Source organism: Pocillopora verrucosa, chromosome 12, assembly GCF_036669915.1.
Source record: "Pocillopora verrucosa isolate sample1 chromosome 12, ASM3666991v2, whole genome shotgun sequence".
NCBI lineage: Eukaryota > Metazoa > Cnidaria > Anthozoa > Scleractinia > Pocilloporidae > Pocillopora > Pocillopora verrucosa.
In genome coordinates this window covers 14,042,236-14,067,608 of record NC_089323.1, presented here as the reverse complement: position 1 = coordinate 14,067,608, position 25,373 = coordinate 14,042,236, and the positions used below count along the sequence as shown (strand labels likewise).

The window sequence follows — 25,373 nt, the reverse complement described above, 5'->3', positions numbered from 1 at the left end:
GAGGAACTACAGAAAATTGACTGCAAATCAACTGGGGGGGGGGAGGGGGTTTGAGATAAATTTCATCTTGACACTTCTCAAATGCTCCGACCTCCTAATTGATATTTATCTTTATTCTCATCACGTCTGCTTGATATTGTATTGTTATTGTAAGAAGTTCAGTCTTCCTTACAATATAAAAAGGGGCACTACAAAAAATTGACTGCCAATGCGGAAGGTTAATTAGCATATCACAGATCCTTCGGGAGGATTGTATTAATCTTATTCCTACCCAAACAAAATACTCAAACTCCTCTTCCCTGATTGATATTACTTAACCGGGCTCTGAGTGTAAAAGTATGTAAGTGTGAACGTATACGTGGGATTGTTCTAAAACGTCAAGAATTTTAGAATTCCCTGTGTAACCATTGCTTCAAAGAAAATGAAGAAATGTATAAAATAATAGTAAGCAAATGCCAATAATGTTGGCATTTAGATAGAGTGAGTATTTTCAGTTATGTTACAGTTATAAATATGTCAATATTTTAAGTAAGGCCAGATTTTATATTAATCCTGGTCTTGTATGTATTGTTAATTTAAAAAAATATAAATTAAAAAAAACCCTAACATGCAATCCCTTATGGTTTGGAACTTTTTAGTTCTCACCTGATAACGCTGCATTAAGGATTAAAGACAAAATTATCCAAATATGTACAGATATGAAATTAAAATTGGTAGTTGGCGATTAATGAATTGGTTTTCTCAGGCTCCTGGTTTTCTACGATAACTTACAACCCTTATAACCAGTGTTTGAAAATTTTTGCAATAAAGAAAATAGGACGAAGGAAAGTGTTGTCCTTTTTATCTTCCATTATTCACAGTCAATCCTTCAACCCTACGAGAGATTACAAGAAACTTTTCCTGACATTAAAAATAAATTTTCATCAGTCTGGGTATGAGCAGACCAAAGAAGAGCGCGGGGCAAACTCCTGTTCCTATCGTAACCAAGAGGCCATTTTACAGTAGTGTACTTAGTTGCCAAGCCTCTGATTTGGAGTGAGGCTGAAGGTGACCTTGCCGTGATAGAGACCAGTATCTAGTTAGCATGATAACAAAGTAATTTGCATTTGAAAAGCTGCAAGGTTTGTATCATAACAAGGTCACCCTTAGCCTCATTCTTGTTGAAAGGCTTGGCAACCAAGCACACAACTGTAAAATGTACTATTCAAACAAACGAAAATATCAACAATTTACGGCGTCATCTCACATAAGGGATGGACGTGCTCAAAAAAAAAAAACTGGGCTTGCCAAAATCAAAAATTTCTCGAAGACGTCCGCAAGTTTTCTCTGTCGACGACGTGTTCTTTGGTAATGCCCCACAGTGTAATAAGCTGTGGCGTTGATCTCCTAATTCAGTTCTTTTGCCACAATTATCACCACCCAGGTCTTGCGTACCCAATTCATCTCCTTCGACCAGAAAACTTCAAAAATTTCAGCAGCAGCGCAGATGTCTACTGTTTTCAAATGGCCTTCAACATTTTCAATTTCCTCAATGAGTGTTTTACATGTAAATGATTACAACTAGTACTAACCTTCACCTTCTCAGTGTTGACAGAACTGCATTGCCAGGAAAGTGGCAGAAGGATATTTAAGAGACGCGGTTTAAATTAATTTTTTTCTCTCTCTCTCTCGAAGGTTGCTCTCCTTGTCTTCCTGAACGTTTCAATTTTCTCAATGGTTGTTTTATTTGTGCACAAAGCTTACAGTAGAAATTGGATAAGACATCACCCCTATTTGGTGACCCAAATGGCTTCGTATCAGTGTTTCTTTCCTGAGGACAAGCTTTATTTTCTCATATGTTGTGATATCAATTCACTCGTGATTAAATCTTTTAAAAAAGCATCTGAAGAATTTAAATGAAACGAAATAAGCTTTTGTAACTCATAGGTTGATGACTTTTCTGTTATTACTGCCTATTTCCCCATCCTCTTCTACCCAATCCCTCACGGTCTATTTAACCTGCGCGCAGACTCTTTGGCCTTTCTGCGCAGCCGCCAATTTCACCATCGGCAGCCGCTTAAGGTCAAAGTCAGTGAAATCCCTCGGGTTGTTTTGCAAGACCAAACAAAGTCTGCAAAGGACACTACTGTATATGTAGCACTGTTACCTTCTCAACTTGATTATTAATATTAAATCCACTAGATGAGAAGGGGCACATTCATATTCCACTCCTCATCCTATGGAATCATTCTCAAACAAAATATTCCGAAGAAGACTGGCTGTGAAGTAACTCCGAGAACTGCATGAGTTGCAAAAATGGTACCCAAAAATGGAACCACACGTAGATTATGACTTAACTGCGTACGGTATGCTTTACTTGCGCACGAATTTCAAGCAGTCTAGGCAACATGTGTGTAATGCATAATATTATTATCACTCTTAACAAACTTGTTTACTGATCTAAAACATGCGCAGAGAAGTCACAGGCCTCTAACACATGCGAATTCCATCTTCGCTCCAGACCACAAGCCTGTTTACTTTCTTGTGCCTTAGAACAAGCGCAGAATCAGCTTGCTAACTAGCATAAGCTGTCCCGTAGAGCCCTCGACAGAGCAACGAAAACTGTGTCACAGATTCTTTAACACGTCTTCTATGAGCTCTTTCCCTGTTGAATAAATTAATAACATTGTAAGGAACCAAATGGTACAGAGTCCACAAAACAAAGTTTTCAAGGCCAACACAGTTTACAAAAGTCAAACTTTCATAACAAGTAACAATTGCATTTACTACAAGTTCAGGCTTATTCTTTTGACGTTGGTTTGCGTTTGATACTCAAACAGGACTTAGGCAAAACAGCCAATCACAACAAAGGTAAACATCACAAAGAGCCAATCAGCACTTAGAAAAGACAGTCGTACCAGGCTTAGGTACAGGAAGAGACTGGTAACAGATATCACGATTGGTTCAAACCAGATTTGTATGGAATGTGGCGCGAGTTTTCACGCCAACCCAAGGGCGTCGTGAGGCAAACAAGAGCGAATCAGAAGTCGTCTTCACTCACAATCGAAAACTTTGCACACCGCTGGCAGTAGCCATTCTTACCTTAAAACGGCACTAGAGAATTGTTCTTTTTGAGACACTGTGACCAGATTGGATGGAAATCCTTCAACCTCCATCACTTCCTATCACCAAAAAAAAACACTTGACAGGTTATATAAGGAATCTTGTAAGCAACGAGCCCGTCCTGTTTGTCGCGTAAGGCAAAAAAGGTTCCCTTATGAAAACCTGGTCGCTGATTGTGCGCCAAAAAAACTGCGTCTTGTTTTAATTTTTTTTTGCAGGCATCTTTACGGTTTTTTGGGGTAGTAAAACAAATTTCAGCTAAAATATTTCCTATCCTATCTTCACAAATATTGAAGAAGCGAAAAAAGAAATTAATAAACGAAGAGAAATTAAAAGCATACCGCTATCTGTTTCATGCCAATATTTTAATAGTGAAGAAAAATCGTAGCAAGGTGGCATCGAGCAGCCTCAGAGTCCTTTTCATAAAGTACCTGCATCCAGCGCGACAGCATTGTCACGTTATGTCTGTTTAAAGCAAACAAGATTTCCGCCATGTAATCCGTACATTGACGAGGAACTCCGCCAGCTATTCCCTAGAAGAGAGCAAATGAGTTCCTTACAGAAACGTCTTACACATTTTCAACGAAAAAAATCGAACCCAGGCCCGTCCTGATGTCGCAGACGAATACGTTTTACCTCATGGTATGACGTTGGTCATGCTATTAGCTTTAGGTATGGACCTAAATTCACTTACTCACCCACTCGCTCTACCCTGATTTGTTAAACAATTACTTTATGAATAAAACGTGGTTAAATGTGTTGTCCCTTGCCTCTTCTGCTAGGTTTGGATGAATCCCCACTTTTCATATCTAGGGGAGGGATGGGGGTGGGACAATATTTACCTCTACCAATGAGTATACATAGTTAGCTGCAAGTGGTCATTATATGATAAACTGATCCTACATACATTTTAATCGGTTCTTACTTCTGAACAAACAGAGGACAGACGCATAGATGAACTCGCCACTTACAACGCTTTGCTTTGTTATTACATAAAACAAATGCATTCCAAGCCGTCGGACGTCTATAAAGTAGTAGATGACAGAAGACTTCATAATGTGGTAGAACATCACTCGGTTGCGCCTCGCGCACCACTTCCTTGTTCTTCGCACATTTTGATGTCATCTGTGATCTATTACTGTACAGACCCATGGCGACTTGGAATCTATTTGTTAAGTAGATGACAAAGTTGATGTGTGATCCTCAAATCGTGACGAAGCTCATTAAAGTAAACGGAGAGATTTGATCACGTTGACTCCTCATCAACGGTCGGATGTCTCCCTTAAGATTCTACTTTTCACACTTATCATTTTGCACTAAAAAATTTAATTGCTACCATTACCATTATTGTCCAAGACACTGTGTCAGAAAAGAATGCTGGACATGAAAGTTAGACTCACCCTAATAACTTGACTGACTAGGTAGGATCCGTATTCTTGTAGCGTACGTTTCGCAGTTTCTTCATTTTCACAAGCAGTTATGAACGTCGACTGTGGCAAAAATGTATTATGTTTACAACAAAGTTAGTTATTGTTGCTTTCCTAACATTCAAATGCATTTTTTCAAAAACGAACGTTGTGCACGCAGCTAACAGTTTAGCCAAGAACACACTTGCAGGGCAAGAACACATTTTGGGGCTAACCATGAAATACGAAAAGCGTTTATAACTCTTCGATAGTCGAGGAAAATACTCCTCGAAATATTTACAAATTCTAATTTTAAGACCGATAATGAGGATAATTAAGAAAAATATCATCTGGGGGTTCCTCTAAGGAAAGAACTTAAAATTCTATGGACCAAATAATAAAAGGAACATTACATGTCCACCTGTGGATACGAATTTATTCTCTCGTGTTGATAAGAACATTCAAGAGTAACAGATCTTATCGACAATCGAAGATACAATTCGTATCCAAGCGGCCATGCACTGAGCCTACGAGCTGGGGACGAGTTCGGGAGAGGTTTGCCGGGGATCTGGCACTATCGGTGCCAGACCCATAGTTTCCAGCGGGCAGAGAGATGACTGTGCCGCAGCGCTAATAATGAGGGCCTGGTCGCAAGCTACCATGTACTATCCTCTATCTCATGAAACTAGGGCGGGTTGTATTATAACGTCCATTGTTGTTATCTGTATTTACACCATACTTACAAAGAACGTACAGGCAGCTCTCACAGTGTGACTCTCTTGAACATCAAGGGCTGCGAGTCCTGTCGATTAATCAGTCAATCAATTAATTACATTTTTTGTCGGAATGGGTTAAGCTTCTAGTGGGTAAAGCTAGAAAAAAGACCAACAGGGTTCATCGGAACGTTAACAGTAACACAAGATCGCGTAGCATAGTGTAAAGCAACGTAAAACAAGAAGATTCTCCTGTGTTTTACGTTCCCTCGTCATCTACTATCTTACCGCACTGAAATATGTTCACATGATATCCATCTCCTTCAAATACCAGTTTTGGATTGGCCTTCAGTCCCTGTTGAAAAATGTTTTGTAAGAAATGTATACACGAAAAACAAAGACAGGAATGTCGGATTTTACAATAGAAAACTCGAAATTCAAAAGTGGTGGAGATTCTTAGTTCTCGGTGAGAGCGGATATGTTGTTGCGCAGTAAAGAAAAGCGAAAATTTGGCCGTGGTTTGTAAAGGTAAGGTAAACTACCCATCGGAAAGCGAAGCTAAGAAGATACTTGAATGATTCGTGCAATGACGATCAAAAAAGAGAAATTGATAGGAGTGAAACGATTTAAAAGTTCTCCTGAGAAACTTACCCTACAAACAAACTGCATAAATGACTGAAGTATATCTGGAAAGTCGCGCAAATCTGTCCCACAAACATGAGTAAAATAGAAAAAGATCATGAAGACCTCACACTACAAGTATGAACGCACTAGAATTAGCAGAACAGTGTCCAGTGCTACAAAAGATCGTGTTCTACTAAAGCACCCAGCCATCATATAATTTTACCAAAGCCACGGGCACCCTTTCGTAAATTTCAATATCTGCTAAGTAATGATGTAGAACTTAGAACAGACTCCCCTCAATAAGAATCAATTACGACCAGCACAAAAGAATTATTTACGACATCAACATTACAAACGCACTGAACAGAACCTAACTTTACCGACGGATCGAAGCTGACTAGCCACGACCAACTTGCGCCACTTCAGTCTTACGGCCTATAACATCACGGCCAAACTGACCAATCAGTTTACATGAAGCGAACTAAGTACATTCGACTGACAACAATTGTTCACTTGACTCTGATGAAGACTTCCGCTCAGGTCGTCGAAACGTCAGTGACAACTACCGACAACAGTCCTTTACAGGATTACAGTATCACATGTTACCCCCAAGTTCAAACCATTTACCGTAATATCTGCTGAGTTAATCTCAAAACGTTCAAAATAGAAGCCTAGCGTAACTCGACCTTTACATGGCACTGGCCAGAAGTAGTTCAAAAGTTACATCACCAAATTCCAACGAGCCTCCAAGCAAACTCTTCAAATTCAAAAATTGTGACTAAAGCATCAAGTCGGTTGTCACACAAAACATTTACATAAATGATGATGTTGTCACGCAATTAATAAGTTGCTATATAACCCTCTACACACTTACTGCTCTGCAGAAGCTGCAATGTTGTTGTGGTGATTCTTTGAAATACTAGAAGTATGGTGCGGTAATGTTCGTCCACCATACCGTACATTCCTATCAGCTTAAAGATAAAAATAAATATAACGGTACAGGACTTTTAGTCAGTGATCCATGCACCTGAAGAGCGAGGACCAGCAGGCCCTTTCGAAACAGTTCTGTAGTAGAATGTTGTAATTTCTCCTTTTCTATTATATTAAAAATTATTTAGCTCCACGAGTGTAGAGCACTCTGCGACTAAAACATAAGGTTTTCACGTAAAGATATGTAGAGGTTTATAAAGATATGAAAAAACGTTGATAGAATTACTTTATCTCAAATGAATAAAGGGGGTAAATACCTTAAGAAACTGTAGTGCTGCGTAAGTGGAGTTTATGACAAACTAATTTGCTTTGATCAACTGAGTTAATAGTGATAATTGGCCACCGTAAAGAGTTTCTAAAGCTAGACTGACTCTTTACACACTCGTTACGGTGGCCAATTTACATTATTGGCAACTCCGTTGAAAAAACCAAATTTTATCTTGAGAATCACGATGACCGCTGATTAACACTTAACCCCTTGACTCCAAAGATCTAATTGATAATTCTCCCCTTTAACTGCTACACATTGCCTTGGAAATTAATTATGAGAATTTGGTGTTTGATCAAGAAAAGAACTCCTACCTATTGAGTTTAAGTATTCTCATTACCTGTGTGCTGGATAATGTATGGATATTAAAGGGAGAAGTTACGCATGAATCACTTTTATGAGTTTAAGGGTTGACTGCCAGGTAAAGGTATTCTTACCGTGGAAGCGACATCCAGGATTCCACTGGTTGGAGAAACGGAGAAATATCCGACCACAAGTTCAGAAAGACCGGACACAAGTCCGCCCATGTAGTCTCTTATTGTTCCTATGGCTCTCTCCAAGCACAGGCAGAATTGCTATTAAGCAACACCGTATACAAAATGTTAAAAGCAGGTAATGAGATTAAGTAAACTGAAGATTTAGTCAAGCTTGAAAGCGGAGCTCCAGTTGGTTAATTTTACTACGTACCCTCTAATTTATTAGAACTCGTCACGGGCGGTGACGTGACACCGAAGATCAAACAATAAACGCAAACAACGGGTTTAGCAGAGCTTCCAAGAGAAGATAATCTTTAAGATTAACTTTCCCAGGCCACAAAGAACTTACTCAAAAACACCTAATTCAGTTATTTTTAGGCAAAAGGTACTTGTCAGCCAGAAAAATTTCCCATGGAGATTAATACGCCACCTATAGTGTACATGACGAAGTTGTTCCGCTGTCTTCCGAAGCGCGAAAAAGGTTGAAGCCAATTTCGCTGTGAAAGGAATATACTCAGAATCGCCGCAAAAAATCACATATCCATCACATATCTTTGCTTGCATACGATTGGTCTAAACACATTACGAGACTGCATATGCCCCTACAAAAACTGGAGAATATCCGAGGAGATACCCCAAGTGATATTCCTCAACTGTTAAACCTTCTTCTCAACTGTTAAACAACTTCCAGTGTTTCACATTACACTTCTCCTTGCAAAATCAGCACAAAACGAACCTGACATGTCATGACAATAGACAACGTTGTCAGCTGGAAGGTGCTTTCTTGAAATAACATTGGATTCTTTCCATTATTTACAGGGAGGGGTAGACAACAGTTACAAGAGTAACATCCACATTATCGTCCACGCGTTCTCGACAAAGAGAAGTTCACTCACTTGTTGAACATCATTATCTTGCATCCAAGGAGCCATGGACTTCAATGAGGGTAAGATATCGTTCAGCACAACTGCAGCCTTTGAAATAAGGGACATAGGAGGTTAGCTTTAAACTACAGACAACAGTGATTCGCATAACTACGAGAACTCAACTTGAATTTGTTACCATGAGGTGGCAGGGAGTATGGTTACCCCTTATATGGAATGTTGGAAATGTGGGGAACGTTAGGAATGTGGGGGATATGGGAAATATAAGAAATATAGGGAAAAAAGGAAATGAGGGAACTGAGGGAATAGGTGATTAGGGGGAAAAAAATTATCTTGTTTCTAAAGCTACCTTTGCTACTTACCGGATGAATTTTATTTCCAATGTTTTCATTTTCAGGGTCCAAGCATTTAAACAACACGACAAAGAGCCGGAGGTGAAACTGAAGATTAGCTTTTAGCTCGGCAGTGGGCTGGAGGGAGAAGAGAACTGTACTACGTTAACAGTGCTAGCACCAAAAAATTCAGGTAAAGCATTCCGATGGCATCAAAATAAATGGATGAACAACGATGGGTAAGGAAAATAGTTAGTGCCTCATTCTCTTTTCTTCCAAATAATGTTTGTTGAACTTAACACTGAAACTACTTCTAGTAAGGAAAAAAGTTGCTTATTCGTAGTTTATCCACCTTGGAAAATTCAGCTCTAATGTTGAGAATCAACCAGCGGTTCATGTGAAGAGTAACAAATGTGTCACACAAACTTCAAAGAGTGCATTACAGTCCGAAATTATGTTACCTGTTGTTGTACTATCTGAGCCAAGCCTTCCACATAAGGAGTGAATACCGCCTTCACTTGTTCCACTGCACCAGCGGAGTCTTGTACTGACAGCACATGTCCGATGCACTCAACACAGCGAATTCGCTCTCGCTCCTTTCAACAAAAATTAATTTTGTTAGAGGACTTTTCCTTCTCTTATTGCATACACGACACTTTCTACATTGCTGATCCCAGCAAAATACAGGACTTCTGTCAAATATGAACATTTCTCTAGAATAACTGACGATAAAGTTCTAAGCAGCTCACCAGTAGATCATCGGCGAGAAACGAGGATCTGGGCTTTAATTCCTTGCAGGGACACAGAAGTCCGTTTTTATTCTCAGACACTCAATTGTTAAGTTTTCAAGTAGTAAGAGTCTAGCGACATCTCAGATTACTTCGGACAATAAAGATACATCTACCTCAACATAACCTTAACTTTTCCCCACTTCAGTGATGTTTTCACGAAAGAGTGATTCCACAAAAACAAAGACATTTACTCTTACCTTCATCACACCTCCTGATAGGCCAGTCTAAATGGGTGTAATAACAATGTGGCTAAGTAACAGAAATATTGAGATTAAATACCGCTAGAAAAATGAGTATTTGAGGGTCACAGAAATGGGACTCTCGTAACATAGCAACAAAGCAACTGATTACCTGACAGTGCGTCAGAATCTCCATTAAGGACCCGGGCTCTAAATCCTGGACACACTCTTCACAGATGCCACGCAGGGCTTGGGTAGAAGCAGAGGCGAGATGCACTTGAGACAATCCACCGAGTAATACAGGAAGTACTGAGCGAAGATGATCGGGATGACACTTGAGCCATTCTGAGTAGGAACCTAAGAGAATGTGATTTTGTAAAATAAATTTGAAAGCATTAATTAATTAAGAGTCGTAAAAAACAAAGCAGTCTTTCGTTTTCTCGTTTTGCTCGATAAGTGTCGTCTCACGGCTCTCTCGCGGCTCTCTCGGAAGAGGGTTTCCAAGATTTATCGTTTGACGCTCAGCATTTGTAATAATGTAACCTTCTATAATCTGAGCAAATTGCTGGGCAGAAAGGTGAAAATTATGAGGTAAATAAAATGGAAAATTTTCTTCTAAAAAATTTCCATTCGGGGCGAGACCTCTAATCAAGGAACACAAACTTTGGTCCCGTCAGAGAAAAAAAAATGGTCTCATAATCTTTGTATGTGTTCAATTTATTGAAAGGATTCCCCTGTTTGCGGGACACTGCTTCATGTCCCAAGCGTACCCCTGAAGAGAGGTTTAACTGCTCGGAGAAGATATTACTTGATGTAATATCAGTTCCTCAGATCTCACATTCAAATAAATGTCTAGCAGCCAAGGAGGAGAATCAGGCTTTATACCAGAACAAACCTCATCCACACATACCAACCATCAGCAGCGCTGTTTGAGAAACGTAAGAATGGGACGGTAGTCTTGGTAACAATGACAAAATAGCGGGAATAAAACTCTCCTCAGTGGGTTCAACATACTCAGCAACAGACTGGATCAAATACAAAGTAGCATCTACAGACTGTGAAGAGAAACAACCAAAAATGAAGCTAAACCCTTGGACATAGTTTCTGTCGAAAGCGACCGTTTAATAAAGGGTGACTGCCTTATACAGGTTTGAGTATAACACCGTAAATAGTTTGAACGCGGGGGAAACTTGTGGTAGTGTAGTCTGATCGTTCGGGTGGCTGCAGTTCTGTGAAGAACTGTTATGAGTAGTAGTAACTGACGTTTCAACAACCTGAGCGGAAGTCATGGTTGGAGTGATGATGCCATCCGCTGAGGTTGTTCAAACGTCAGTTACTAAAAGCTACAACAGTCCTTCTCAGGACTAACAGGTAATTTAGTGTTAACAACTGAGTTGAAAACGTAAATTAGCCACCGTAAAGGGTAAAAAAGCTGACGTTTCGAGCGTTAGCCCTTCTTCAGAGCGATTGGACGAATTGAGCTCCACAATTCGTCAGCTTTTTTACCCTTTGCGGTGGCTAATTTACGTTTTCAACTCAGTTGTTAACACTAAATTACCTGTTATACTCTCCCACCGACGCAGCACCACAGTTTCTTTAGAAATTTACCCCCTTTATTCACTTCTCAGGACTACACTCACCCGTACGATCAATCCACAATATTACACGAATACAGCAACCTAAAAATAAGGAATAATTTTTGGTCTCGTTTAGTAGTCACTTTCCTTATGGATCGCGACGTTGTGCCAATCACAGTTGTAGCAAATGAACCGATCACAGCTGTTGCATACAAGCCAATCACAGCTGTAGCAAACAAACCAATCACAGCTGTAGAGAACAAGCCAATCACAACTAGACGCTAGGTGACGTGTATTCAGTCGACCTTATCGTCTGGAGAAGACCCGTAGTAGGCAGTCCAAACACCACGAATCTCATCAAAAGTGAACATAATTTTATTGTGAGACATACGAATAGAGCTCCTTATAATTTTCATATCTTAGGAATGAAAGGATTACGCAATGAAGAAAGAAGTTACCAACAAGCCACTTTCGAGTATATTGCGATTGAGCCTATTGAAGCTCTCTCAAATTTTGCTTTAAAAATTAAAAAATTAATTTTACAGTTCTTATACAAACCTGCCAAGAAGGCTGTGTCTCTCCTGCTAACAATTCTGACAGCATATGGTACAGTTGTTGTAAACAGTGACCTCTCAGTAAACAATAAACATACATCTAAAAAAAAAAAAACCACGAAAAGTCTGTTAAAGTATTCCTCTTCAAGACCAAGAAAATCAAGCAATTCCACATATTGATTAAACTTTTCTTTTTAATCATACGAAGTCAATGTTTACACGAAACAATTCTTTGATCATTATCCTAAACACAAAAGGTCTCAGATGGAGATGCTGCATAGCCCACATACTCGAAGTTTTAATATCCAGTTCCCATTACACAAAGTGACTAGACTGGGCCCAGTTGTTTGAAGGTCGATTAACGCCAACCCTGGGTTAAATTTTAATCCAGGTTTCATTATTTCGTTGTTCAAAAACCATTTAGGGAAAATTTTCCCTATTCTTTTCATAACATCCAATGATCAAATTGCAAGAAAAAAGATTTGAACTCTTTTTAAGCTTTCAGACCTGAAATCAAATTTCACACTAATCCCGGGTTATCTTAACCCAGCTTTGAACAAACCGGGACTGGATGGAATGCTATTCAATACAAAAATAACAAGAGTAACATGTGCTAACCAAAGTATCAGCTATGTCCTGTCTGTAGCATCTAAACTGCTCTTTCTCGTCTAATAAAAACAACAAATCAACCAAAATTATGGCATTGCGCAGATATCTCAATTCTGATACTTCTTAATGTTTGAAATTTCATTCCAATTCGTTCCTTGTTCTTTCATTTCCTCTAACCTTTAACACCCATGAGTGACCAAGAGAGAATTTCTCCCTACAATATCAATACAGTATCACCCAGATAAATGATGAGAACAAAGAAAAAGATCAATTTGGAGATAATTAGTTGATCCAATACTAAATTCTCTGAACTAACATTAAAAGAATTGTATGGTTGACAGTAAGGAGAACTACAAATTTGATCTGAGAGTTTAACGAGTTATCAAACATTACTGTTGTCCTCAGAAGAACAGACCGGTGGCACAGAAAAGAGATGAAATTTCCAAAAGATATTCGGATCACCGTCAGTATCCTTAGCAACTGTCCACCTACCCCTCCCCTAACCCAAAAGAGTTGACTGATAACAAGTCAGGGTTACTGTTGGGTTAGGGGAGAGGTAGATGCGTAGTTGCTCAGATACTGACATTAATCCAAATATCCTTGGACCAATAGTTAATAGTTATTCAAAGAAACTACATACGAAAGTGAGAATTATTAAGGCCAAAGTTCATATTATCTGCTGGGGCTAAAGACTGAGGTGGATAACATAAACAAAGGTCTTGATAACCGCATTAAACAGGCTAAGAAACACAGAAAAGAGTCCTTTATTCAACTGTTTTTCAAAAGACTACGATAAAATTCCTTTTCTCTTTTCTTACCCGAAGAAAAACCTTGCCAGACATTTTCTGGAGGATATTGAACCTTCCTCATAAACACCTAGAGCAAAAAGTCAAAAGAATATGTAAAGTAAAATTTACTTTGATAACAAGTTTGTGTGGATTGAAAAATTGGAAAAATTTTTCATGGAAAACTGAAAGTAATCCAAGGTAAGCTTTTTTCAACTTGAATATGATTAGCTAATTCTAAAAAACTTTTGCTACCCTTAACCAATCAGATATACAATGTAAGTCAATCCTGAGCTTCAAACAGTTGGCAGGTTTTTCTTTCTAAATTCTCCTAACACTTTAGGTTTGGTTTTACAAACCCCAACTACAATGCGCTTTATTATGCGACAGCTCATGCTTATAGTATAACATTCCAAACATTGGAATGGAATATCAGCTTACCCCGTCAAGACAAGTTACCTTGACACTTCATAAGGATGTACATGCATCATACACTTAACCCTTTAACTCCCATAAGTGACCAAGACAGAATTTCTCCTTACAATATCAGTACAATATCAACCAGATAACTGATGAGAATTAAGAAAAATATCAATTTGGGGATAATTAGTTGATTCAATACAAAATTCTCTAAACTAACATGATAAGAATTGTATGGTTGACAGAAAGGAGAATTACAAATTTGATCTGGGAGTTAAATACTTTAACCCTCTCACCCCAAGATATCGTTCGTAATTCTCTTTACTATCTTCCATACAATTCATATGATGTAAGTTAGGAGAACTTGGTACTGGATCCACTAATAATCCACTGATTGATATTCTCGTATCTCGTCTGCTTGATATTGTATTGATAATGTGAGGAGAAATTCTGTCTTGGTCACTGATGGGAATAAAAGACTCAAGAGCAAAGTGTCTTCTCAGAGAATACACCATAATGACCTTAGCTAAAAGCTTAAAATCAGGGCCACATATCACTGTCTGCAACACATTTTTTGCAATGGTATTTCTAAGAATTTACAGTTAAATCAAATAAACAGTATCCTCCGTTTGACATTTTTTCAATTGTCATCATCTTTCAGCCTGGCAGGAGAATTTAATTGATTTGTCTTCCCAAGGTGTGTAAGGATAACCCTGCTGGTGACCCTATGACTAACACTTCCAAAAAAGGGAAAAAAAACTGACACAAGTACTTGATGCAGCTAATGATTTCTGAGTCACAGCAGTTTTACAGAGGTTGTAATCAACAATACAGACCTGACACAGAGATAACAAGACAGGTCCATACATGGCTTTGTGTTTCTCCATGGTACTAGGTTCTTCTGAACTGATGTCATCCTGAATGTGGAGAAAGAAAAAGTTTCAAGCAAGAAGAAAAGTTCCATGTATGTAATCAAATTTTTCCTTCATCCTATTTATTACTAACTTAAGGATTGGTGAACCCAAGTCAAAGATAAGCACAGAGGGATCACATCTTCCATTGTATTACGCTTGGAACCACTGCACTCAACTATCCTTCTTAGTGATGAAGCTTTTGAGCTTTTAACCCTTTAACTCCCAGATCAAATTTGTCATTCTCCTCACTTTCAACCAGACAATTCTTGTAATGTTAATTCAAAGAATTTAGTATTGGGTCAACTAATTATCCCCAAACTGATACTTTTCTTTATTCTTGTCACTTATCTAGTTGATCTTGTATCAATATTGTAAGGAGAAATTCTGTCTTGTCACTATGGGAGTGAAAGGGTTAGGTTGACAGGAGAATGATAGATCTTAAAAGATCTATCATTCTGTCAACTCTACACTGGTTGTATTAGGACATTAATAATCCGAGCAGTATGCAAGACCTCTGTAACATGCGAACCTTCTTTGGCAGGGGTATCAATAACTTTTTTAATCAGCAGCTGCCAATGCTGTAAAAGGCTGCTGTGCCTCTAGGAATAACCCAAACACAAAAGCCTGATCACAGGCTAACCTTTACTGCATGAGGGCAATGCCAAATTTTTCTATAATGAGAGTGATGAACCATTGGACTACATATCATAATTATATCATTTTAAAGGTATTTTTGGGGTATGCTATTAATTACACCCAACAGGTTTGGAGAAGGCAACTGAAAATACAGAAAAGTGTCCAAAGTGAAAGATTAAAAACATTGAAATTTTTTTGTTTGCCTCATACATATACCACTAGACTGTAGCTTAAATTGCAGCTCTCAGAGCATTGATTGTTGTGAGATATCACCTTGACCAAAACAGTACAAAGACAATGAGTTACTAAAGTTGCACAGGTGGTAAATCAAGTCTTAGATTGGAGGGGGCCATGATTTTATGCCTTCAATGTGCAGATCTTTAACAACCTTCTAGTTGTGAAACTTTCAGAAAAATTGATTAAATATTGAGCATGTAATAGCATCTTGTGCCATATGGCACTCTTGGGCATTAATGGACAACAGAGGGCAATAAGAAATCTTAGAGGCAGTGACAGGCCACCAGTAACTGGCTATTGATGAAACCCCAGCTGTAGTATATGGCTGCATTTGCCACCAATTTCTTTGTAAATCTCCTACAGAGCATTCAACTAGACCTGGCTGAAGCAAATCCAAACCAGGGACTAAGACATTTCTCTCTCATGACAATTGTTTGGTGATACATATTTCTTTTATAGCATTCAAAAGAATGCATCATGTATTCTATCAATACAAATAAATAAGATGTAAAAAAACGACATTTTAGAGTGAAAGAGGACATGCCTGTAGAGTATACCAAAAGTTGAATGTGATCTCACTACATTGCTCATCCACAGGATACCAGCCTGGGGCACCTGTACATTCCTACAAATGAAAATACCACCCCCAAAAAATTATGAATCATATAATAAAATGAAATACTACTAGTTTTAGGCTGAAGGTTTTAAGATTGAAGCACAGAAGCTTCTGAGGGTATGATTACATCTCCATCAGAAACGCAAGTTCTTATCTCTATTCAACCCTTTTAACTCCTAGAAGCAATTAACATGTAACTTCTCCCTATTACGTGTATATCCAAACATTATCCAGCAAACAGGTAGTGCCAATACTCAAACTTATTGGGTAGAAATTGTTATGATCTTAATCTAACACTAAATTCTTGAAAGTACTTTACAAGGAAATGTGTAACAGCCAGAGGGAAGAAGTAACAATCTGGCCCTGTATGTTCAAAGGTTAGATAACACTATGCACTAAATAAATCCCTATATGGTGGACAACACTATACCTTATGCTACCACTTATCCCCCAGATAGTGATTGATCCTTTGGATAATGTTATTCACCCTTTTCACAACTGGGCCCAGGAAATGAAAGGGTTGAGGCTAGATAATGATAGCTAATTGCACTTTATTTTGGTAAATCCAAGGTCAGGAATGAACAGACAGCTGTACAATCATGTACAGCTATAGTCCTATTTCATGTATATACAGCCGTAAGTAAGAACTTCATTTATGACTATAGGCCATATCAGATGAATTTATACTGCCCCTTGTCTCTGCTTCAGAGTATCTCTAGTTATTTTCTTGGCTATGTACATGTATTTCTACATTATACTTCCATGCAAACAGAGTGCAGGGTTGAGTGGATGGCAAACAACATTTCTTTTGGACACACACACTGTAATTCAAGAAACTTTAACCACATAATGAGGACTGCAGTTGTTGCCATTCTTTCAACAATGTACTTATCCTCACCAATAATAACTGTACAAGTGTGAATCCTTGCAATTCTTTTTCTTCACTATCAGCTGACAAGAGCAGCTTTAAATGTGTCTCAGCTAATGACACCATAACTCGACATAAACCTCTAGATGTATCCTGGAGAAATTAAAAAAGAGAGCAAATTAATTAGGAAGCTATATGTGAATCAATTGTCTTTTAATCTCAGATCTACATTAAAACCAAAATTAATCTACTCACTACATCTCCTGACTGCAAAGCTGTTCTTAAAGATTCACTGAGAGTCAGAACACTTGACACAAAATTCCACATATAACTAGGATATCTAAATTAAGAAAAAAAAAACATATAAAATTTCAGTCAAACCTGTATTAATCCTGTATTAATCCTTTAAACCCTAAGAGTGACCAGCATCTAGTTTCTACATACAGTATTACTGCTAAAACATTCATCAAGATCATGAGAATAAAGGAAATGATCGCCAACCGAAGAAGCATTGATCTTCAAATAAATTCTCCTTGTCCATATCAAAAGAAAAATACAGAGGTGAGTATGGAGAATATAGAGACTGATGTTAGGGTGTAAAGAATTTGGTAGTCATCCCCTGTTAGGTGGTCCATTTTCAAAGTCCAGAAATTGTTATGTAATTTTCACCTCTATCATGTGGTTGCCGTCACCCTTAACTGAGTCCCAACATTTTTTTTGTATTGTCCTCCACCTGTATTGAATGGTCACTTAAAGCAGAACCACTCAAATAAAACTGAGAATTATCTTTCAAGTAAATTTTAATCCATTTTTATCTCCAGAAATCAATGTTAGTAGTATTTTGGAGCAAGTTTTTGTACATTAAGAAGCCAACATGGGCAATTAAGGCATAAAACAGCAATTTTTATTGGTTTTTAAAATACCCCTATTCTGTGGGACCTGTGTGAAGCAGACATGTAAAGCGGCCACCCACAAATTCCCTGTGGTTGACCACTCAATACAGGCTCAACTCTACACTTCAGTTCATAATTAACAGTGGGAAATGCTGCAGCTTGCAGTTCAAGTACTAGACTCTGGATTGAAAGGCCTGGGTTCATTAGACCTGGCCAGGCCACTGTGTTGTGTTCTTAGGAAAAGACTTTACTCTCCCCATGCCTCTCTCCACCCAGGAGTATAAATGGGTACTGGTCAATTGTCAGGGAACCCTGATGAAGTGCCAGGAGTATCCTTGTGATGGAGTGGCATTCCATCCAGGGGGGAGTAGTAACACCTTAGTGCGCTGGACACACTAAGAAAAGTTTTGCAGAGCTTGCTTACTTCATTCCAGAAGGATGAGTGGCCACTTCAACTATCAAGTCTACACTGGTATCAAATAACTCAGGATTGTGAATTGATTCAAACACAAGAGGCAGAGTGTCAGCAAGGTCAGAGATTGTTACACCAAACTGGACCCAACTGATCATACACTTCAGAGCCTGTGTTGTAAAAAACAGACAAACATCATTTATAACATTTTGTCAACAAACTCAAGCTTCACCACCTCTATTATCCCAAAGTATACTTTTGCCATAATCGTAGCATCATGCAGAATGAAAATATTGAGGGGCTGCAGCCAGGATATGACATGGTCAAGATTTTAAGAAAAATCTCTAGCTAAAATGATTTAAAAAATTATAATCTTTCAACTGTCTAAACTGCAGTCTTTGATGGGTGACATGTGAATAACAAGGAGTGAAAAAAATTTGAATATAAAAGAGTGAAATTGTGAAATAACAATACAAATGATTATGAATGTTTGTACAAAAGAATGTTGTAGTAGACATGAGCTACTGTCTGCATTGGGAATCAGTTTGGTCAATTACCGTAATTTCCGGTCGTTTACCCGCGGGTAATCTGTTGATTTTGCATTAAACGCGCGCCACTGCGGGTAATAGGGAGGTGCGGGTTATGTGACAATTTTAAAATCTAGTGGTAGTTGAATTGAAAAAAATTATCACCAACATGCGTTTCCACCTCTCAAGCGAATTTTATTGTATTAATAGTGCCGCAAAGCGGCACGAAAACATGATGCCGACTCGAGTTTATTTCATGCAAGAACAAACTGCGACGAACAAATTGCTATCGGCACGCGTGAAAACAAAACCCTTGATGGTGACAAAAATTATCCAAAGATGTCCGGCGCATCAGTAACAAATTTCCATTTAACACTAGCTTGAGCTAAAGAGAATTTTCCCGTTTTAAGGGACTTGTTAGGCCCAATAGAACCGGAGATATCGATTTTTTCAGATATCGCCGACAGTACTTTATAATTCAAGTTTTAATACTCACCCAGCTTTTTTTCAACAAATCAACATGGCGCTGAACGATCGCTCGCACAAAATGTGGCCACAAATTCGCATTCTGTCAAGTATGAAACGTTGAGATTTGGGCATGAGCCGCTAGTGTTTTTACTGTATAATCTTATCAATAACGTACGTGCTAATATTGACACAGAATTGTGCACGCGTCTGAATTTGTTTGACCTTTAAACTCGACAAAGACGCTTTCAAGTTTTCGAAAGTTGGATCAGACAACTTTTAAAAGACTGAAATGTATCACCTTAATGTCACGTTTTCGCCACCAAAAAGTTGAATAACATAACGTGCGGGTTATCCACCAATGCGGGTAATCTGTTGACTTTTTTTTTTGCCTTATGCAATAATCGGCCAGTGCGGGTAATCGGCCGTGCGGGTAAACGACCGGAAATTACGGTACTATCATGCAGAATGCTTGTCACTTTAACCCTTTCACTCCCAAGATCTGGTTGTTAATTCTCTCCTCTTGCTGCTACACAATTCCTTGTAAATTAGTGACAAGAATTTGGTGTAAGATCAAGATAAAAACTTCTCCCTGATAAGTTTGAGTATTCTCATTAACTGTTTGTCAGAAAATGTATGAGTATCATAGGAAGAAGTTACATGTTAATCACTTCTAGGAGTTGAGGGGTCAACAACTTAACTCACAGAAGTGATTACAGGAACATGTATCTTCTCATCTTTGCAAATCAAAAGTTTTCTATTAAATCAATTAAAATTGTGCAATTAAACTTGAAACAGCTAAGCTGTTCTTCCTGTCTACCTTGATTGGGAATTTCATCTTAAGACACCTTTAGATTACAAATAACTAAATACCTGTTGTCTAACTTGTATTGCCTGAGATGATAACAAATTATGCTGAATGACTTGAAGAACTGCAAAAACAAAAACATCCTTTGAAACCAAACCAGGAGTATACAGTCAGTAGATTCCAACTGTTACTAGCATACACTCTACATAACACAGAGCAGAGTATAATTATTTAATACTGTGGAAAACATAATAACTGTTGCACAACATTCAGAGGCATACATTGTACTTATAATCACACTTCTGTAATGGTATGACTAGTAACACTTCAAAACTGCCTTGAATAGTACCTTGAGACACTCCATTCTGCAGTTCTCCTCTAAGAGCTAATTTTCTTCCAGGTGGAAAATCTCCAGAGTGAAACTATACAAGGAAAATCACTAATTAATTTGCTATGATGAAGGGCTATACTTGAAACATCAGATTTAGGAAATCTTTACTGTGGCCAGTTAAATCAGATGATAAAATCAAATAATCTTTTAATACCCCTACTGACATAGCACCACAGTTCCTCTGAAAACTTTCCCCCTTTACTAAGGTGTGACTCACTTTGGTTTGAAAAAAGGAATGTGGGCTTTCTTAACTACTCAGAAATTGTCCCCCCCCCCCCCCCCCAATTAGTAAAGCTTTACACTTGGCTATAAGATTGAGATGCAAGTAAAGATATTATTATTATTATTATTATCATCATTATTATTATTATTATTATTATTATTAGTATTATTATTATTACTTTCATTACTGAATTGAAAATTGCCCTTTCATAAGGATTTGTTAAAAAGATCTAACCTCCTCTGGTAACACTGTAAGAACTTCCAGCATAGCCATAGACCACATTCCATTCTGAAAGCATTGATAAGGATAGTTTGTTCATTCATTTTTAATTAAATACATTTATTATTCCACTATTATGTCATTTTACCATATAAGGGCAAAGGAATGTGCAGAATATACCACGACAATACACTGTGTAACAGTGCAAAAGAACTAGCAGAAACAATCCACACAATCTTTGATTCCTTTTCCAATTTTTTAGACGATATTTTTTCAGCAACAAACTTCAAAGCCAACGAGAATTCTTTTCAAGTCATCAAAAACACTTCACTGGTTTTTTTTGTGTATTTTTCGACTTTCAAGCAAGCCTTATGTAATTGGTACACTGCTCAGATAAGAATGTACAAAGTTTTGAAAACTTGAGGCCAGAAGACTAAAAACTAAAATAATGGTGGAATGAAAAATACCTCAGTGGTGGTTTTCACATATTTTTTAATTTTTTCACACCTATGGGGTTGGAAAATTACTACACAACTCACAAAAGATCTGTGCATATTATACATAATGTATGTTAAAACATCAAATGAGGTGCATGTAAATGTAATAAGCTGAAATATACATGCATGCATCTTGAATAGTAGTTATAATTTATATGAACTATAGTGATGGATAGATGCATCGATGATGTCAACATCTAGCATCTGGTTTCTCCTTACAATATCACCCCTGAATCACACATAAAGGTCATGAGAATAAAGGAAATGATCACCAACTAGAGAAGCCCCTGATTGTTAAATGAATTCTCCTTGTCAGTTCCATAGGAATGTATAGAGGTCAGTGTAGAGGATATGCATACTGATGTTTGGGTGTAAAGGGTCAAGTGTTACTATGATAATACTTGGCATTACCAAGAACGTACCTGTGATGAGCCTCTTGCATTCTGTAGTGTAGTAATAATATCACTTATTGCATTTGACCAATGTTCTGGCATTGTATTGAGGGCAAATGCTCCAAGCTTAAACAGAAAAAGAAAAGAAATTCATGCAGAATTAGGAATTGAGCAACAGTGTACATGTGTATCTGACTAAACTCAGTTGTCATCACAATGGTAAAATCTAGGCATACACTAGGCTCAAGCAAAGAAATTTTCCTCCCTTTAACAAAGTGTTTTTGCATGTCTTTCAATGAGTTCTTTAAGCCTGCAGAAGATTTATAATCCTGAGCCTGGTTTTTCAAAGGGTGGATAACTGTATCTACAGATAAATTGCTATCCAGTGGATAAGTATTAATCTGAAAGTGGACTCTGCTATTCAACTGATCAAGATTTGTGCAGTGGCTAGCATTATACACCCTTCGAACAACCAGAGCCTGGTTTATATACTATAGTCCACTGTTACCCATTTCTACTCCTACATAGAGAATTGCATTCTAAGAAATGATGACTCTAGATGGAAAAGCCATGTGTTCCTTGATTGAAAATATCTTTCTCACAATGCCTCTCTATCACAGAGTAGAAATTGGTACTGACAAACTGTCCCTAAATACTTACAGCAACACAGAGCCTTGTAAGAACAATCCTTGGTCCAGGGGAAAATGTGAAAATGTGCTTAAAAAGTTCTGATCGTAAGTCATTGTAATGCTCTTCTTGAAGTTCCCCCCTAAAGGATAAACAAAATAATGGTTCCAAAAAATGTACAGGTGTACCCAGAAGTCTTGACCCTCTAGCCGCCATGAATAACCAAGATAGAATTTCTCCCCACAGTATTAATAAAAATCAAGCAGGCTAGTGATGAGAATAAAGAAAGGGGATTACTAGTTGACCAGATAACGAATTCTCCAGACTAACTTCATAAGAATTGTATAGCAGACAGTAATGAGAATTTACTGATAAGATCTTGGGAGTGAAATGGTTAAACCAGATACCCATAAGGTAGGAACAAAGCATTAGGACATCCAGAAAGACAGGGGGGAGGGGAATAAGTTTCTGGTGTAATGGATGAGTTTGAGTGCTTCAAAAAAACTAATCATAAAAGAATCATTTAATAACTAACCAGTTCTTGGCAATCTTGAAGTAAAGCATTGAAGCACCAAAAAACTGAATTTCTGGAGGCTATAACAAAATAAAGACAAATAAAATAATGCAATAAATCAAGTGTATGAATTCGCAATTTAACCATGAATGATATACCATAAATCCTAAGATGATCCTCTTAGAAAGAAACTTCTCAGAATCTTGAACTTTGCTAGAGAAGGGAAGAGGGTTAGGGTGTAAAGGTTTAACCTTAAACTCCTGTGAGTGACCAAGAGAGAATTTCCCCTTACAATATCAATACAATATCAAGCAGAAAACTGATGAGAATAAAGAAAAATATCAATTAGGGGATTATTGGTTAATCCAATACCAAATTCACCAAAATTAAGATCATAAGAACTGTATGGCAGACAGTAAAGAGAATTACTAATGAGATCTAGAGAGTTAAAGGGTTAAGTTTTAGATGAGAGGTTAATAAGAGACTGCAACCTGATAGAGAAGGGGGAAGAAATAGGGCATTTACAATAATCTGGGAAATAAATAGTGTATAGAACACTTAGGATCAGTAATTTACACAAGGTTTGACCCAAACTGCCATTTTACATTTTAAGAGGGTTGTTTTCATGAAATAAATGTCCTTCTACTGCTAGCTTTCTTGACACTGTTCACAAGAATGAATGTCCAGATAAAAGATTCAGCTAAATTCAAGAAAGTTTAGAACACAGTTTTGTTACACAACAGCTAAACTTTGTTAAAATAACCAGCCCTTGTTATTTATAAATAAGCTACAGATCACACTTTTTATCAGTTTACTGACCAGGGTAATAATGTTAACCCATGTGGGATATTGGGAGAAGACAAGAAAAGTTTGTAACTCATGAAGAAGTATCCCATGCGTATTATTATAACAAACAATAAAAAGTGCAGTCTGTTGCTGTAATGAAATAACTATGGGTTTACAGGTGCAATAAACGATAGGTTGTTGACCAGGCAATCAATACACTCACAGTATCTTGGTACCTTGGATAAAATTCTCGAGGTTAAACATGTTATTGTTTCAAGAATCGACAAAATTATACCTTATCAGTCTGCATGAGTCTCCAACACAATTGCCATGCCTGATGTGATTTCTGTGTTGTCAATAGCCACTTGTGAGCTGTGTCTCTGTTTGTCTGATCATGTCCACTATACAGTGTAAACAAGGCCTGTCGACAAATTATATTAAAATGGTTAACCTGACTTCATTATTACTTCAAGCCACCGTTGCACCCTTGAGGGAATTGTGCCTAACAAATGTTAGACAGGCAAGCTGAGAGTAGTGGTTGTTGGAAAATAACTATAAAACTCGCAAAATATCCGTGTGTTAAAAGTCACAACATCAAATCAGGTTTAGTTATCGCTATGAAATATTTAACAAGCTGATCTACTTATAGTAACTGACTTGGTTTCTTTAGAACTTTTCTCTTCTAGGTATAATTATTTTTAGTCCTGTTTTGCCACAGTTTAAGCAGTTCATGTGTTTGATACACATTCTTCAGACAAAAAAAAGGTTGGACCTCTTCCCTCAAATAGGTGTTATGTTATGCTCATCCTTCACTGTAATAGCCACCTCACTGCTGGAAGCAAAACTTTCTTCTGTTCCCCAGGTGACAGTTATGAAGAGGTACAACTGTGTTCTTGCAATCTGTATGCATTTACAAATGTATAGGTGCATACATGCAAAAGCTTATCCGTCTTTGCTTCTTTTGGGTGTAAATAGAGCATTTTAGCCTAAACTATCCTAGCACGCCACTGTTAAGCTCATACCCCATTTCGAGAAAAATTCCTCCCGTAGCTCTTGTGAAGTATATGTACAGTGTAGCTGATTCAATGACAGAATTCAGTATGCCGCGTTGATTACAGTCATAAACGAACATAGGCAGAAACGGGAATTAAACTGAGGGTAAACATCTAAAAACAGTTATAAAAAAACAGGGGTGTTTGAACAACGTAAATCTCCTTCAAAAATCTATCAATTTCTTTCCCCTGTTCTGTCAAGGAAAATAAACAGAAATAGAGGAACTCGTCCGCACATTACTGAGCTAGGAAAAAAAGATAAGCTCAGTGAAGAAGCATATAATTTCTTAACTTTCCTCCCCTTCGGCAACACAGTCATTTTATGGTCATGCGATCTCCAGAAAAAAAATGCAGAAAAAGAGCGCAGATTTACAAAACCTGTACAAAGTTGTTCGTTCATCTTACGATCGTGACCTTCTCACCTGTTCGCATTGATAAAGTAGCGCTTGAAGCTGTTCTTCAGAATTATTCATTTTTTTTTTTTTATCCCCAGTGCACCCTATTTGATATGGCTAGTTTTCAACCGTACTCCATGACAACATATCAGTCTGCACCGTCTGCTGTCTAATATCACATCTTCGCCGCC

At 37.8% G+C, this 25,373-nt stretch overlaps 1 protein-coding gene across 1 annotated transcript; it reads right to left on the bottom strand.

Annotated features, from left to right (window-relative positions):
- Positions 1–1,266: 1,266 nt before the first annotated feature.
- LOC131783731 (importin-13) lies at positions 1,267–25,373 on the bottom strand. The gene is made up of 31 exons (XM_059100497.2): positions 25,210–25,373; positions 24,031–24,156; positions 22,971–23,029; positions 22,469–22,577; positions 21,839–21,934; positions 20,935–20,988; positions 20,436–20,508; positions 20,152–20,210; positions 18,299–18,456; positions 17,237–17,321; positions 17,012–17,134; positions 16,042–16,122; positions 14,547–14,627; positions 13,324–13,381; positions 12,515–12,564; positions 11,901–11,996; positions 10,676–10,820; positions 9,938–10,122; positions 9,784–9,810; positions 9,257–9,391; positions 8,826–8,933; positions 8,476–8,553; positions 7,541–7,678; positions 6,720–6,816; positions 5,873–5,925; positions 5,510–5,576; positions 5,252–5,310; positions 4,503–4,592; positions 3,534–3,635; positions 3,082–3,161; positions 1,267–2,644 (listed from the first exon to the last, which is right to left on the bottom strand). The coding sequence occupies exons 1-31, from the start codon at positions 25,258–25,260 to the stop codon at positions 2,554–2,556; spliced, it is 2,814 nt and encodes a 937-aa protein (XP_058956480.2). The 5' UTR covers positions 25,261–25,373; the 3' UTR covers positions 1,267–2,553.

Coding starts and splice junctions, on each gene's coding strand:
- LOC131783731 (XM_059100497.2), bottom strand. CDS start 25,260: ATGAATAATTCTGAAGAACAGCTTCAAGCGCTACTTTATCAATGCGAA. Junction 20,509..20,934: donor TTACAGTGTTACCAGAGGAG/GTTAGATCTTTT, acceptor TTCCTTGTATAG/TTTCACTCTGGAGATTTTCC. Junction 5,311..5,509: donor TGTGAACATATTTCAGTGCG/GTAAGATAGTAG, acceptor ATTAATCGACAG/GACTCGCAGCCCTTGATGTT.